Consider the following 18,361-nt stretch of genomic DNA (forward strand, 5'->3'; position numbering starts at 1 on the left):
GACTTTAGAGAAAGGAAGGGAAGTGCTCGTAGTGATCTATAATCTATGACCTAAGGGAATATAAGAGAATAAATATGAACACTTAATCAATCGGTAAAATGTGATCGTTCAAATTTAATTTTTGTTTTAAGAAGGAAGGAATAGAACAAAGCACGCCAAGGCCATCATTTTAAGTAATAACTAAAAAGCTTAGTGGAAGAAGCATTTTCTTTGTAAACCTTACCTAGACAAATACATAGTACGTTCAGATTTCAATCCTCTATAAATTATACATTAAATATTATATTATTAAAATTAAAAAGAAATGTTGATCAAAGTGTTAATGGTGTTGTCTAATCAAAATCCATGCCCGACTTTAAAAATAAAAATTAAAGTTGTGTAAACTAGCAATGAGCGGCTGTGAGAAAGATGGCTAAAATGGAATGCGAGAAATGCTAAACTTGCCATTTTTTGAATGATTCCCACGCTTGCTTCTCTACTTCATCAATATCGAACAGACAACGCCATGTGCAGCAAACTCCTGATGACTAGAAACACCTGCAAGTGCATAATTGGCGGATCTAAGAATATTTCTTCGGTTGGATAAACGTATATTAATGACATAATACACAAATAAAATTTTAAGGTGAACCCTGTAAAATAAACTACTAATATAAAAATTCAAATTTTATGATAATTACGTATCCACCTGGGCAAAACCTACATCGGTGACCGAGTGGGGTCGTACCATCGTTTTAAATAGCAGCAAATTGGTAATTGAAGCTCTCACCTCATTCATCACACCCCTTATCAATCTTTTCTCTTTCACTTCTTCGTCAAACCCTAATGGCATGCATGAGAACCAACGCTTTCGTGCTTTCTTTGTTCGCGTTTCTTCTTTTGCAGCAACATTTTGACCTGATATCAGCAGCATCACGACCACTGGCATTTCGTGCACCGCCGAGCATCAGCAAAGCTTATAAGGGAAACCCAACTTTTCCTTCCCTTAATCTTGATAGGTTTACCATAAACCGTTATAAGAAGACTGAGACGGAAGCTTTTCGGCCCACGAGTCCCGGTCACAGCCCTGGGGTTGGCCACTATAACCCCCCATCCGGTCGTCCTTAATGGCGGGATCTCTAGCTAATATATTTTTCTAGGTGCTCAGCGAGTGTGGCAGTATGAGTTAGGAACTTAGGGTCGGTGACTCGGTTCCCCTTAGCACCTTTTGATATTGATTTTTCATTGTTGAATATCTTCTTCCAACTTGTCAGCAGTGCTACTGCTGGCATAATATGTATGAAGAAGTCATCCTTTTAGTATGCATGGGTGTAGTTTTTCCTTTTATGATATCTAGTAATATATTTTTCATCTATGATATCCACTTGTCCACAAATTATTATTATTTTTTGGTATACTGCGATTATAAGATAATATTTGTTTTATAAATAAGGTTGACAAATTAAGTGTAAGAGTTTGGATATTCTTATTTATAGATCGGGTAAAGTCGATTTAAAAACTATTTTCTAAACCTTAGTCGATTTAATAAATGCCAACTGCAAACTAATAATTTGATTAGATTTATAGGTCAAGTTTCTCTTCATTATTTTATATCATTATTAACCAATATAATTTAATTATTATTTATAATTTAATTTACATATTTCATGAATAAAGCATACATATAAAATTATGTTAATTCGCTCATTAAAGATAATAAATACCGTAAAACGTTGATAAATAAAATTAGAGTAGACTACATGTTTAGTACTAAACTATTACTTTTATTTCGTTTTGATATCTAAACTTTATTTTTTTCAAAACTATACTTAATGTTTATTTATGTTTCATTTTGATATCCCGTTATTAAAAAAATTAACATAACTACTGATGTGATATTTTTATTTTTTAATGATGACATGTCAATATTCCTTTAAGTTTTTACGTGGGGTATCAAAATGAAACAAAAAACAAACTTTATGTATGGTTTTGAATAAAAATAAAACTTGAGTATCAAAACGGAACAAAAATAACCATTTAAGTATTAAAAGTGTAGTTTACCCATAAAAGTATAATCTAAACTTTCAATTTAGGTTAAACTACGCATTTAGTACTTAAACTATCAGTTTTGATCCGTTTTAGTACCTAAACTTTCATTTTTTTCAAAATATACGTAACGTTTAGTTTTTGTTTCATTTTATACCTCTTCGTTAAAACTTAACGAAACTTTTTCACATGACACCTTTTTATGAGTAAATTACATCATTCATCACTTAACTATCTTCTCACTTCTATTTTGGTCATTAAAGTTTACAAATTTTCAATTTAACTATTCAACTTTTAAAGTGTCAAGTTGTAATAGTTTCGTTAAGTTTTTAACGGCGGATTACTAAAATGAAATAAAAACTAAACATTAGATGTGGTTTTGAAAAAATTAAAAGTTTAGGTACTAAAATTGATAAAAATAAATACTTTAGGTATCGAATGTGTAGTTTACCCTTAAATTTAATATCATGGTTGATTGAATACTTTGTAATGACATATGATATGACTAACATCATCTCCATCTCTGAAACTTAAGGACAAAGATACATGCATAGATTTTCTGTTTTGTAAATGATTCCCAGCTAGTGCACCACTGCCCTTTCCTTTGACATTGGCTTATCAAGACAGTATAAATTAATTGTGCAGATAAAGCTTCTTGGCCTTGGCTTGGAAAATAGGTAGATAAGATGTACAACTTAATATATGGTTAAAGAAAAATAATATTTTAAGTAATGTTATTTAAATTATTAATTTTTACCAAAATTCTATCGAAATATTAATTTCGTTACTTAATTTCTGGTAGAAAAAAATAACATTTTAGGTAACACTCAATATTAATATTTTGGTAGAAAAATAATATTTTAATAAACATTTTACCGAAAATATTAAAAAAATATTAACATTTCTGATAGCATATTTTCTTATCGTAATTAGTTGTCTTTCCTTAAACATCTCCATGATCAGATTTTGTCAGTGTAAAATATCTTCTGAATTTGCTTTATTTATTAGAATTTAGAATGTGAACCATACATGTCTGCTACCTTCTACTCTGTGCTCCTTGAAGCGTCTGCACAAAGCTCCCATTTATTTAGCCATTTGCATGTTCACAACAAAAATTGTAAGAAAATATTACAAATTTTATGAATATGATTAGGTATTTAGTTTCGTTTCTTCCAGTCTATGTATGTCTATAGTCGAAGTTTTGGTGTAGAATTATACATTTTTATTCTTCGAGCATTTGATATTTTGGCAATTACGTATTCTAGGATGAATTTTTGTTATTAGAAGTTGTTGGTCCCGTTAGATTGTTAAAGTTGTTAATGAATTAGTTAGGCTTATAATAAATATTAAGGGAGTGCAGGAAAATCTAATTCGATGGATCCAATTAAAAAATTCGAATATCCGATTCGTTTTTAATTTCTGGATAATTTGGATCCATTATCCAAAAAAATCAGATATTTAGATCATATACGAACCAAATAAATTTTAATTTCGGATTAAAAAGCGAGCCTTTAATTTTTTTTTACCTTGGCCCAGTAATCTTAGCCAGCCTACCCCTAACATGAAATATCCAACCTTACCATGCAGCCCTGATCTATTCTTTTCCCTAACAAATATGATTTTATTTTCAGTTTTGTCGATGTCTGCCAAGTGCTAACCACATAACATGTATTTTATAATATATTTCTAAGATAAGTTTTAAAATATATATTTCCAAGATAAGTTCTAAAATTTAATATATGCAGCTATATTCTCCCTTAACATTTTTTTTAATTTTCAAGATTTGATAAATATATATTATTATTTTCATTAAAAAAATTCTTGAAATTATTTAAATATGTTTTGATAGGTACACAAAATATTAAATTTAAATTTTTTTGTCAAATTAAAATTCATATTTCAATTCTGATACTCGAATATCTGATCTGAAATTTGAATATTCATTTTTTCATATAAGATATAGATCAAAATTTTAACGATTCGAATTTTCGAATATCCAAAATTTAGATAGGATAATATCTAATATCCGAAAATGCACACTCATAATTATAAATATGGTGTATTGGGTCATTTTCCATTGATCCAATTAAATATTCAAAGTTAATAAAATTAGTTCCTTATATTTTGTCATTTAAAAAAATCATAACCCTCTAATAAGCTATCGTCTCTTTTTCCCTCCCACTTTTTTGGTTGAACGACGGTTACCTTCGTTGGCCACTTATAGTATTTTTCTCATACGATATCATTAGCCAAACGATCCTGATGCCGCTATCTCTATCACTGTCGAGGTTCTCTGATCTAATCGATATTGTTGTTTCTTTTGCTATTGCTCATTTTTCGTGGTCCTGATGTCACTTCTTTCGTCGATGATTAGCTCTATCTTGAAGTTGTGTTCATCGACGTCACAATCACAAGTATGAAGCATTGTTGTTGCGGTTTGTTCCGTCATCGTTGTTGTGTTGATTCATCTCCGTAGATGACTACAATTGTTGTGTCGTTGTGAGGTCATCCGTTGTTCATTAATCTCCAGATATGTAACTCGTTGTGACAACTTTTTGGATGAAACACATGTGTTTTAATCTCTCTCTTCGGTGTTTCATATTTGATGTCGAATCTTTTTGGAGAGAGGGGATGATACATGCTCCACATGCCTCAAAGGAAGATGGGCTGACTCTCTCAATTGATCCACCTGAAAAAGAAGACCAAAATAGCAGCAGACTTACAACGACTTTTTGAAAGGAATCCAGATGTCTTTCGACATGTATTCTAGAAAGACGACCGACTGTCTCTTACCTTTCCAACCTCTCTTGAAACACATCAATCCAATGTCGGGACCTCAAGATACATCCATTTTAATGAAGACAAAATAAAATGTCTTCTTATCCAAGAGAGGCTTCTGATTGCACCCAAGAGCTCGTAACTTGACCGCCCTACTTCCACTAAAAAGATCATCCGAAAAAGCGAAGAAGAATGACAGTAAAAATAAACAAAGAAAATCGTATAAGAAACTTAAGAAAGTTTCTTTCAACACTCTGCAAGTGAAGCTTGGAGAAAGCATAAAATGTAGCTCAATGTGCTTGCCTATTATTTGATCAACTCTCTAATCACAAGTTAAATTCCAAGGAGTCAAGAAGTTTAACTAGCATGGTGAATATTAGAAAATATTTTATGATGATTTCTGTTATTAGAAGTTGTTGGCCCTGTTAGTTTGTTACAACTATTAATGAATTAGTTAGGTTTATAATAGGGTGTAAATATGGTGTATTGGGTCATTATTTTGCCATATTAATGAAGTGGTTTGAGCGCTTAATCATATGTCAATCATCCTCCCATTGTCCAACCCAACGATTGGAGCTTCAATTAATGTGATTTACATGAGATCCCTAATCAACTTTGGAATGAAATATAATAAAATCCCTCCATAAATGAATTATTTGATCAAGTATTTCTTCTGTAACGTGTTTCATCTGCACAGTTTAAATGTGATTTAAATATCATTTGTTTTTATTAAAAACAGAAAATATTTCAATTACAATAAAGATTTATAACTACAATCGTAACTGAATATGCATTTTCCTATAATCATTAACACAATAACCATACAAGGAAAATGTAACTAAATATATTCGAACAAAAGGTAGATATGAATAAATCTAATTGCATCAAAAAAAATAAACCACAAAAGAAGATCAAGCTATTAAAAGACCACCAGCAAACCACAAATAAAAATTGAGCGACGTGAAAAAACTATCAACGAATATAAATCCCATATCCAAATATAATCCGAGAGTTCAAAGCAGAGAATATCAACACTATAACAAATAACTAACATCTTGATTAGTCGTGACGATATCAAACCCAATCATGAGAAAAATAATAAACGAAAACAACAACCAAATAACCAAAAACGTTATATAAAAACATAGAAAAACATGCCATAAAATCATAGGAAGACATGACATAAGAGCATAATTATTAAAGATGAAGTAATAAGAGAGTAAAGATACATTATAATAAAAGAAAAGAAAAATAATAAATATCGATGGTCGGCGACTTACATAAAGACTGTGTCATTGTTGATCACAAAAATAAAGAAATTAAACACCCTTAAGTTTATATATATATATATACTTTATTTGACAAAACAATATTATGAAAACCCTAAACCCTAATATTTAAAATCATTAAACCCTAAATCTTCATCCTAAATCATACTATAATCCTAATTCTTATTTTAAACTCTAAAATATTAAATCACAAATCTTATACCTTAATTCATATTCCAATTACAAACCATAAAACCATTATCACGATTTTAAAACTAAATCTTGAACTCGTTCTAGAACATTAAAATTTAAACTTTGTATTTGACATTAACCCTAAACCTTAAAAACTTACTATAATTATTATTAGTTATTTTTATTTAATTATTCAACATAAAATTAAAAATATTTAGGAGTGAAATATTTGATTAAATATTTATATTATATAATAAAAAATTAAATTCAAAATCTCGATTAAATTGAAAAATTCATGTGAGTTAATCAAGGATTTAAGAGTCATAATATTTGATTTCAATATATATTACTTGATATACGTTACAGCTCAAAAGCAATATAAGTAAGCTTTAGAACTAGAATCAGATGCCTGCGTGCGTGTATATGTGTATATATATATATAGGCATTAGGTTTGAGCATCTCGATTCCAAATGATACGTAGGTTGTGTGCTATTTTTTAAAATGAGGTATCTAAAATATATTATATTAAAGATTAATTTGTCAAATTTGAAATTATGAGAGATTTATGAGGCTTTTTTACCAAAATTGATTATGGAAAATGATTAAATATGTTGCAAAATCTCTGTTTATAACTTTTTCTGTTATTTTCTCGAGAATCAAATGATAAGTTTGTTTTTCATTTGAACGAAAATGTCGTTAGGACACAAATATTATACATATACGAGCCTAAATAATATTTATGTGTGAGACTCTTAAATTTTAGAACCTGACACACATTTTATTGGACGGGCCTAAGTTTGAATAGTTATATTTATAAGATATATATACACGCTATAAATAAATTAATAAAATTTTGAATAAATATTATCTTATAATTTTTATTATTAAAAAAGTTAGTCAACAGTCCGGCAATTTTGTGGAAACTTAGTATCGAGTCTTGAGGTGGTTGAGAATAACAAAGTGTTGGTCATGAGTCATCAGTTTCCACCGATCCAAAAACTTGCCAAATAATTCTAAAATACCAACTTGGGATTGGGGACAGGGGCATGCATGGTTTCTCTCCTTACAAGCAACGCCAATGAAAGAAATGTTTGAAAGAGAAAAACGGGGCTCACCTCACCGCTCACAACAGGACCTCTTTTCTTAGTTTCTATCCCCTTGGGTAAGCCACCTGCAATGGCAAAACATCCACTCGGTTGTGTCTTAACCTACTCTGTCGTCGCCTCCCTCGGCCTTGTCTCCTTCGCCGCATGTCTCGTTGCCGAGGGTAAGAGATCCAAGGTACGTATTTATTATTTAGCTTTATAAATATATTTTTTGTTAATTCGTTTAGTAATCAGAAATCGTTTTAATTTTTTCAGAAGGGTGATCTCAAGTTGGATGGGAAACTGTGTTTCTTACCTACGAGGGGTCATGTCTTTGAATTGGTGTTGCCGCAACGGTCTGTCTCTCCACCGCCCAAGTCATAGGGAACGTACTACTCTGTGCAAATCACCGGCGGAGACCAAACACAAGAACGCCTAAGAAACCAGCTCTTACTGCAGTTTTGCTGGCGTTTTCCTGGTACCTCTTTCATTGCTTTGCATGTGTATTGATTGATTATAAACACACAAAGTTACTCTGATTATATATTCATGAACGCATTCTTTCTTTCTCCTTTAATATTTCTAGGATTTCTGGTTACCTGAGGAAAGTCAAAGTATTAGTTTCCCAGAGAAGCTAAGATGTGGGTTTGTTCTGATTGGGTAGAGTAGATCAGAATATGAAACTTTTGATGCTTTTTAAGAGAGAGATATAAAGGATATTGGAGACCAACTAGTTGGTGGTACAGCTGGAAATATACTCCCTCGTATCATTCAAAAATATATAATTTAAAAATAGACACATGGTCTTGGTCGTTGTTGTCTGGTGCTACTAAAACTGAAATGAAATAAAATCATTAATTGCGTTTGCAGGAACATGGATGGTCATTGGTTTTATATTTTATTTATAAATCAAAATGAAAAGAAATACTTTTACAGGATCAGCTTTGGGGTTGCAGCAATCCTAATAAGTGCAGCGACGAGTATGAGCAGAACACAAGCGTATGGAGAAGGATGGTTGGAGGGGGAATGCTACCTGGTTAGAGACGGGGTTTACATCAGCTCCGGGGTGTTAAGCCTGCTCGCGGTTCTCACCTTGCTTGGAGCTGCCTCCATCAAAATCACCACCAATCAACAAGTTGATCAAGACCACAAAATAAATGCATGAAAATCAAACAAAAATAACAGTGATAGGAAAGGGAAGAAAAATGTATAGACACGAGGAGTGTTGAATTTTCTTCTAAATCCCAACATTACGGAGGTAGATGAGTAGGGGAAAATAATATATCATGATTCTACGCTAAAGGGTGATGGATGTATATCGGAATTATTTTCTTTTAAATATTTGATTTAATTTTCATGAGTTTTAACGAAATTTTAAGAAAAATAAACTAATAGAGTGATGAATGACGGAGATGATGACATGTTTTTAATATAATAATAAATTTAATCTTAAAACTTACCCATTCTATCAATTAGATTCTAATGTGAAATTATTCAATAAATATTCAACATTTAAAAACTCAATTCAATATTTTTCTTAAAAATATTTATCAACCACAATTTAATTTAAATAAAAATATTTATCCATCATTGAATAATCAACAAAGATCAAATAAATAATTTTTTTAAATACCAATAATTTATAAAATTATTTTAAAGTATAATAAAATCGATAGAATATATAATTTTAAAAAATATTATTACACTTTACTTAAAAAACTGTTATTATACTAGATAACATCATTTTTAAATAATTAAAATAAAAACTAATAATAATTAGTGACAAATTTTAAATTTACCCATAGTAATTATATCTTTTGTTGTGGTGGTGGCTTTAGAAAAAGGATCATACTAAATATACTGTTAGTAAGAAAACACGTTTATGTTTTGCTCTCTAGGTCTCCTTTCTCCTCTCGAGGCTGTAAAAAAGCAAGTGAAATTATCTGATTTCTGGGTGTAGATCTAATCTCAGCGCCAAAGGGAAAAGTGATTTAGGCAAAGTGTAGCTAAGATGGAGCAATTGAAGACGATTGGTAGGGAGCTCGCTATGGGCTCCCAAGGTGGATTCTACCAATCCAAAGAATTTCTGGATCTGGTCAAGTCCATTGGCGAGGCTCGATCCAAGGCCGAAGAGGACCGGATTGTTCTCAGCGAGATCGAGACTCTCAAACGCCGCATCTCCGAGCCCGACATACCCAAACGCAAGATGAAAGAGTACATCATCAGATTGGTTTACGTCGAGATGCTCGGTCACGATGCTTCCTTCGGCTACATTCACGCCGTTAAGATGACTCACGACGATAGCCTTCTCGTCAAACGGACCGGTTATTTAGCCGTCACCCTCTTCTTAAACGAAGACCATGATTTGATCATTTTGATTGTCAATACCATCCAGAAGGATTTGAAGTCTGACAATTACTTGGTAGTCTGCGCAGCCTTGAATGCCGTTTGCAAGTTGATCAATGAGGAGACGATTCCTGCCGTGTTGCCGCAGGTTGTGGAGTTGCTCGCACATCCTAAGGAGGCTGTACGGAAGAAAGCCATCATGGCTCTCCATCGCTTTTATCAGAAATCCCCCTCTTCTGTTTCGCATCTCGTCTCCAATTTTCGCAAGGTAGGTCTTCCTCATTTAGCTTATTCTATTTCTAGGTTTTTTAATCAAATTTTTATATCATTGCCATTCCAAATGAATGTGTTGATGCATTTTCATTTTAACCAGCATACAACCATGTTTTTGTCTATTTACTAGTATGGAATCGGGAAAACATCTTGTTTCTGTGCATGCATGTGAGTGATATGCTAAATGAACACTACAATTTTTTAAAAGTCGTGCCTTTTCTTCTTCATTACTGTATTAGTTTTTTTTAATTGAACTAACTTACGTATGTTTCACAACTAGAACCATAAATTTCAAATATCTCTATCCTTGAATGACCTCCGTTAAGGGAAGAATTAGCACCATAATGGAGATTGGAAAGATAATGGTTAATACCTTGAGAAGTTGAAATACAAGAATTATTAGATATTTTGATGTTTCTCATCATATATTTTTCTCATCGACCATATACTATCTTATTTATCTATTAATACAATGTGATTTCCTTTGTTTCAGAACTTTGTGATAATGATCCTGGAGTTATGGGTGCAACCCTCTGCCCACTTTTTGAGCTTATAACAACTGATGTTAATTCTTACAAAGAATTGGTCATCAGCTTTGTAAGCATTCTTAAACAAGTAGCTGAACGCAGACTGCCAAAGGCTTATGATTACCATCAGATGCCAGCTCCATTTATTCAGGTAATGCTTTTATTTTCCAAGGTTTCAACTTTATTGGCTTAAATTTTCAATTAAAAATACAGTTATATGATAATCATAGTTACATTCTGCAGATCAAGTTGCTGAAAATTTTAGCCCTGCTTGGAAGTGGTGACAAGCAAGCAAGTGAAAACATGTATACTGTGGTGGGAGACATATTCAGGAAATGCGATTCCTCAAGCAATATAGGAAATGCTGTACTCTACGAGTGCATATGCTGTGTTTCCTCTATATATCCAAATCCTAAAATATTAGAGTCCGCAGCGGATGCTATATCCAGATTTTTAAAGGTATTACTAATGTTGCTAGTGTCTGCTGTTTGGAAGTACACATTTATTGTAAAGCGGATTTTGAGTCTTTTTTCTACTTAGTGAATCAAGCCTATTCTTGTTTCTTGTTGGCAGAGTGATAATCATAACCTAAAATACATGGGCATTGATGCTCTTGGCCGATTGATAAAGATAAGCCCAGAGATTGCTGAGCAACATCAATTGGCTGTGATTGATTGCTTAGAGGTAAGTAGTTTCTATGTTTTATCACACTTTTTATTTGGTAATGTTATTAACCGACTAACCTTTGGGTAGATTATCATAATATATCCTGTAGAGGCTAGGAGTCATGTATCTGTTTCCATATAGATTACCATATATGGTCTAGTTTAATGCTTACTTGGTTCTTTAAATGGGGAAAAGGCAAGGAGCAGGAGTGCAGAAGATCGATGGACGAGCTTTAGAGGAAAATAGGGAGAATGCTTGCAAAAAATTGTAATATATTTGTCTTCCAGTGGCATAAAATGTTATACTAGGATTGACTCCTAGGGGAGTCAGTGAGAAAAGAAGCTTCTTAAATCAATGTAATCAGAGTTTTTTTTTTTCCCTGAATATCCTTTAATAATTTAATAGTGGATTTACAAGACCCCCAGAGGTTTATGTCTGATTCAATCAGCCTCAATTATGTTTTTTTGCTTAAAAAATTTGGCAATTCTGTTGTGGTTTCATCTTTACATAAATGAGGATATTTGGGTGCTTTCATCTTTACATAAACGAGGATATTTGGGTGATTTCATCTGGCCAAAGGCCAGCTTTCCAGACATGAGCCTATGAGTGATTAGCTGGACCATCTAACACTACCAAGCACCTTTTTTGTGGTTTAAGACTTGGGAGTAATTAGCTCAAATTGCCGTTTCTATGCATGCTTAATTGTGCCGATCCACTGATGTATATTATAGAAGAATATTTTCTATCACTGTAAATTCCTTATGCATCTGTGTTTACAGTTTGGTTTGGCTTCAGATTTCTTAGCGAATGATTATCCCTCTTCGTTATGCTATTCCATGCAACTGCCATTTTTTTCATTACAATTATTTATTAACCTGAAGGCACCACACAGGACCAGATGATATTTGAGAGAAACCTTCGAACTACTGTACAAAATGACCAAGTCTACAAATGTGGAGGTTATTGTTGATCGCATGATTGATTACATGATCAGTATTAACGATAATCATTATAAAACTGAAATAGCATCTCGATGTGTTGAACTTGCGGAGCAATTTGCACCAAGCAGTCAATGGTTCATTCAGGTATGTTTTACCTTCCATCGGAAAATTAGTTTCTTAGCTTAGAATGTAGCCATTCCTGATAATTCTTATTTGACAGACTATGAATAAAGTGTTTGAGCATGCGGGATATCTGGTCAATATTAAGGTAGCACACAATTTGATGCGGTTGATTGCTGAGGGATTTGCGGAGCAATTTGCACCAAGCAGTCAATGGTTCATTCAGGTATGTTTTACCTTCCATCGGAAAATAGTTTCTTAGCTTAGAATGTAGCCATTCTGATAATTCTTATTTGACAGACTATGAATAAAGTGTTTGAGCATGCGGGATATCTGGTCAATATTAAGGTAGCACACAATTTGATGCGGTTGATTGCTGAGGGATTTGGAGAAGATGATGATAATGCAGACAGTCAACTGAGATCATCTGCTGTAAGTTATTTACTAATTTTGATTATTGCCTTTTGTATGCGTGCTTACTGCCTATTATATGTCGTTGTATGTCAAATTCAGGCATTGTATGAATTTACGACATTTTTACATCTTGCATCCTGTTCAATCTTCTTTATCTATGTTTTAACTAATGACATTTCAATTTGAGTCTTAAAAAAAAAAGAAATCCTCTCCTGAAAGCTAGAAACCTTGGATTTTGTTATACCTTGTGACTTGTCTATTTTATTCATGACATGAATTGAGTTTCTCAATCGACACATATAGAGGTGAGTAAAACTTGATTCAACAATGAAAAAAAAAATCCAAATTTTGGGTTAATCGAATTTGGAGTTATTCATTTTCTTGAATTAATTCATTTTTAAAAGTTCAAGTCGAGTTGAATTTTTACAACTACAATATTTGAAAATTTGATTAACAAATTCTAAAAAAAGTAACTAGGTTATATAATCATTAATACTGGAGTTAATTGAAGTTACATTAAAATTAACATTAAACAAGTAAGTTACCATATCAAGTTTATTATACTAAAGCCTCTTGGTTTTCTCTTAATTTGCTTTGGAAGAAGTTTTCATGTTTGCTCTCAAATTTGTGCTCTAGCTTGAATTTCAGTCAAATTGTCGACAAGGTTTTGATTTGACCTTATTAAATTCTTTTAGTTTAATTCAATCAAATTCATTTAACTCAAAGTGATTTTGAATTTCTTTTCACTCTGATGCGATTCGGAAACATTTCAAATTGGGTTTGGTTGATAAAGTATGTCTCGTCAATTCTACCTAACTTGATTTTTTTTTTCCATTTGATTTTATTCAACTTGATCAAACACTCACTCCTAGATATATTCAGTCATTTTTTAACAAATTAAAGTTAATGCATTTAGTCATAAAATTGATATGGAAGTCAAGCTTTAGCCCCAGATCTGTTAATGTTGTTGTACAGGCAATTGGCAGAATACGATTGGCTTAAATGAAACGTATAAGATATAGAATTGGTGTAACAGTTCCTTTTTTTAATGGGATATTCCGTGTCAATAAATTCTATGAACCTATAAGTATATGGGGTTTCACAATGAGTTCAACATTATCCTGGAAATATTTTTGCCTCCTAAGGAACTAATCATTTATTGGAAAAGACTGGAGCTTAAGGTCTAGTTCTTTGCAATGCCTCCTAGAAAAAAATTTTGGTGCACTGTCACCCGTCTGAATTAATCTGTATTCTACTTTTAATCTTTGTCGTTTTGGTCCTTCTATTTTTTGCCACAGGTAGAGTCATACTTGCACATTCTTGGTGAACCAAAGCTACAATCTGTTTTTCTTCAAGTATGTGTTGTATTGACCAACCTTTGTATTTTTTTATTTCTTTTCATGCAAACAATACTAAATTTTGATTGCCATCTTAATTGTGACTTGTGAGTTCTGATTGCAGGTAATTTGTTGGGTCTTGGGGGAATATGGAACAGCTGATGGAAAGTATTCGGCTTCCTATATAACCGGGAAGTTGTGTGATGTGGCAGAGGCATATTCTAATGATGATACTGTTAAGGTATCAACTAATATGGTTTAATGCTTCATAAACCAGTTATTACCACATCTTGATGTGGTTGATCAAGATGTTTGTATCCTGACAATGATCATAGTTATCTGAAAATAAGTGTATGGTTCTTATAATATTATATCGGACATTCAAAGTCTGAAAATGTGACAATCCTTCATGTATTTTTGAAGGCAAATGCAGTTACAGCTCTCATGAAAATATATGCATTTGAAATAGCGGCTGGGAGGAAAGTAGATATGCTGCCTGAGGTTGGTTCCCAAACACTTGATGACATTTGTTTTACACAAATGCATCCGAATTACTGTTTTTCATGTTGTTGACTGTTTGCATCAATCGGTAATGTTATGTTAGATTGCATGTCCTTAGTGCAGCATTGTGAAAATTAAACTAGCATTATTAGCTTTTCATGCATCTGATTGATGCTGAACAACGCCCTTTGAAAATGGTTCTTAATTTTCATGTACTCAAGTTGGGTTTTTGTATTTTGCATGTTTGGTAATAGTTCATTGCCTAAAACAGAACTTTAGTACTGTAATTCTCTCAACAGCAGAGTCTGATTGTTTTGAGGTATCGGGGACTTGAAAGTAGTGATGTTAAAATTTGAAAATGTTAACCATCTCATACATGTTGGCTTGAAGCAAAATGATCAAATGGAGGAAACCTGAAACTTTAACCTCTTAGCTATAGTTCATAAGAAGCTGCATATAGGAAACTGGCAAGAGTGAGCTAAAGTCATGTTGAAGCTACCAATGTAGTAATTATCCAAAAAAATAAAAAAAATAAAATAGACTGCATCATGTATAGGCTGTTTGTGACTCCTTTTTCTGGAAGAAAATGGCTATAATATTAGCAAACAACAGCAAGGTCCAAGGAAAGTTTGACCCTGGTTACAAGATAAAACTAGTACATCTCTCGCCTCTTTCCATATGATTTGGCAATGAAGAAACATAATTAGTCTTCAAATTGGATCAGATTGATAGTTCATGTTTGCATTATCTCAGTGGATTGGTTGTGAACTTTAGTTTGATAGAAATGCTATCTTTTGCTTAGCAATAGCTGTAGCTTTAAAACGAGTTTCTGTTGGTTAAATCTTCTATTTGTGAACTTTAGTTTGATAGAAATACTATCCTTTGCTTAGCAATAGCTGTAGTTTAAAATTAGTTTCTGTTGGTTAAATCTTCTATTCTCTCTCTCTGAGTATTTGACCTGAAAGGAAGTAGAGCTTAAGCTACCATTAAAAGTTTTCATTTAATAAAAAATAAACATGCAAATAAGACACATTGGAGGTTCTTCAATTGTTTAAAATTACGAATGGTAAGGTATCGGGCATATTGGCAGTAGGTTGGGCAAGGGAATGAAAGCAATGTGTGAAGCAACAAGCTTTCTATTCGGGAATAAGAATTACAAGTTGGCAATCAGCTGTTAGCGATGCCAATTATGTGGTGTTCGGGTAGAATGGAGTCCACTGCCGAGTTCTTGTAACTGGATAGTGATGAAACTGCTGTTGATATAATTAATATTTGGGATGAAAATTTCATTTTAATGCTTTCTAACGTCTGTAGAAGCTAGATTTGATTTATTTTTAGGCTATGTATAGATGCCAGCATATAATACTTGCATGCTTAATTTTTCAGCTCTTGCAATCGTAACAAATTTGGACTGATTGCTCTTTCCTCTGTTGCAGTGTCAGTCTCTAATGGAAGAATTTTTGGCTTCTCACTCGACAGATCTGCAGCAACGTGCCTATGAACTGCAAGCAGTGATTGGCCTTGATGCTCATGCCGTTGAGAGTATTATGCCATCAGATGCAAGTTGTGAAGATATTGAGGTAATTTTTACTTTGAATTTTATGTGCATATTCTCATTTTCTGAGCTTTAAAACTTGTGTGCCCTGTTTTTAACATCTATTTCTTTATAGTTTGAGCTGCAAAATCTCTGAAACTTTTATCTCAATATTGAAGCTTCCATGGCCTAAATTTCAGTTTTATGAAGTGTCTAGGACTTCAACTTATGGTTGATGTTTTTTAAACATCTGCACCTTAGTTTACAGTATCATCTCTCCTTGCTTTCTCAAATATGAGGTGCTACTTCTTTAATTTTAAATTTTCCCTCAAGGAAAGAGTAATGCCATAGCTTCCTGCACCTGTATTCTGCTTTTGCATTGAATTGACCTACAATCATGCTGGATATTTCTTTTCAAACATGCCCAAAACTGGAGCTCCACATGATTGTGAATGTATCTGTGCTAGTTTAACTAATTGATGTTTAAGGCCGTATTTCTACAAAAGCCATGGCCCGTTACGTTGCAGTTTTAGATTATTGCATAAGTACCAGGGCTATTTGTCATTTTAGTTCCTTGTTTGTTCTCTCGACTGCATCTTGATGGAATACTGTTTGCTAAATTTATACATATCTTTTCATGCAAGAGTACATAATTTTTAGTCCTCCCTTGCAGGTTGATAATGCCCTTTCATTCCTTAATGGTTATATCCAATATTCAATAGAAAAAGGTGCTCAGCCCTATATTCCTGAGAGTGAACGCTCTGGAATGCTAAATATTAGCAATTTTAGGAATCAAGATCACCACGAAGCTTCATCACATGGTCTCAGGTTTGAGGCATATGAGCTTCCAAAGCAGACAGTGCAATCAAGGATTCCTCCAGCCACGCTTGCTTCAACTGAATTTGTTCCAGTGCCTGAGCCAATTAATGTTAGGGAAAGCTACCCAACTACTATTGGGCCATCTGCATCACCAGATGCAGGATCGACCGAGCTCAAACTACGACTAGATGGAGTCCAAAAAAAGTGGGGTAGGCAGACACACTCTCCTGCAACATCTACCTCAAGTTCCACGTCCCAGAAAACAGTTAATGGTATCACACAAGTTGATGGATCAAATACTTCAAATTCAAGAACTCGTGAAACCTATGATTCTAGGAAACATGTTGAAATTAATCCAGAAAAGCAGAAACTTGCTGCTTCACTGTTTGGAGGTCCATCGAAAACAGAAAAGAAGCCAGCTACTGGTCATAAGGTCTCAAAGCCAAGCAGCCACATGGTGGAGAAGTCTCATGTGCGAAAGTCTAGTATGGAAATTGAATCAGAAAAGAAAGCTCCCGTTCACCAACCTCCGGACTTACTGATTTTGGAGAACCAACTGTCCAAAGTACTGCTCCTTCGGTAGATCCATTTAAAGAATTGAAGGGTCTTCTTGAGCCAACAACTCAAGTTGGCTCAACTGCTGTTGCTACTACTACAAAGTCACCTGATATAATGGGATTGTTTACAGAAACACCTGGCGGCATACACAATAAAGAGACAGTGATATTTTATCCAGCTTATCAAATCAGCCTGTTACAAATATGGTTGGTGGTACTACAAGCACGCAAGTAGAACAAACTAGCAAGGGCCCCAACCTTAAAGATTCATTGGAAAAGGATTCACTGGTGAGCAGATGGGTGTGACTCCATCGAGTCCAAATCCAAACTTGTTTAAAGATCTACTCGGGTGAAGTATTGGAAGGATTGACGTCAGTTTACAGATGCAGTTTCAGTGTGGTTTCCTTGCATGCAGCATGTAGGTGAACCATACGAGCAAAGACGAGCTGATTTGCCAGGGAGAGTGGTCTTAATATTATTCAGCCACCTCGAATGAGGTTTAAGAGTCGGTAGTTGTTTGAGACTTGAGAGGTTTTTGTTTTTATAATTTTTGCTTCTTTTTTGTCAAATTGGTCGGCTAAATAGCACAGCATTGCGGTCTTTGTGTTGTGAATGTGAGATTTTGTGGCTGATCCAACTGTAAGGCTTTTTATATGGGCTGGCTCAATCCGAGAAACGCTTTTTTTCATTGTATGATGTGATGACAATAAAGATACTTCTGTATAAATAAGAAGTGGTATATTATGTTTTGTTGGTGTGTTTGCTATATATAGATAGGGTAAAGTATAATAATGGTCACTGATTTTTTCCAAAGCTTTCATTTAGGTTTCCAAACTTTTAAAACTTGCAATACAGTCTTCTAACATTTAGTCCGTTTGCAATATGGTTTCCGCTGTTACACTGCCGTTAGTACGTTTGCAATATGATCACTGAACTTTTCAAGCACTTGCATTTAGGTCCTCCAACTTTTAAAACTT

At 33.3% G+C, this 18,361-nt stretch overlaps 1 protein-coding gene and 1 pseudogene across 1 annotated transcript; both read left to right on the top strand.

The window, feature by feature from the left end:
- Positions 1–7,279: 7,279 nt before the first annotated feature.
- LOC120164314 (protein MODIFYING WALL LIGNIN-1-like) lies at positions 7,280–8,644 on the top strand. The gene is made up of 3 exons (XM_039174063.1): positions 7,280–7,545; positions 7,688–7,827; positions 8,286–8,644. Exons 1-3 carry the CDS (start codon positions 7,441–7,443, stop codon positions 8,512–8,514), a joined length of 474 nt encoding a protein of 157 aa, XP_039029994.1. The 5' UTR covers positions 7,280–7,440; the 3' UTR covers positions 8,515–8,644.
- Positions 8,645–9,255: 611 nt separating this feature from the next.
- Positions 9,256–18,072, top strand: LOC120164256 (annotated as a pseudogene).
- The last annotated feature ends 289 nt before the right edge of the window (positions 18,073–18,361 follow it).

The sequence above is a fragment of the Hibiscus syriacus genome, unplaced genomic scaffold (assembly GCF_006381635.1).
Source record: "Hibiscus syriacus cultivar Baekdansim isolate YM2019G1 unplaced genomic scaffold, ASM638163v2 tig00111506_pilon, whole genome shotgun sequence".
Taxonomy (NCBI): domain Eukaryota; kingdom Viridiplantae; phylum Streptophyta; class Magnoliopsida; order Malvales; family Malvaceae; genus Hibiscus; species Hibiscus syriacus.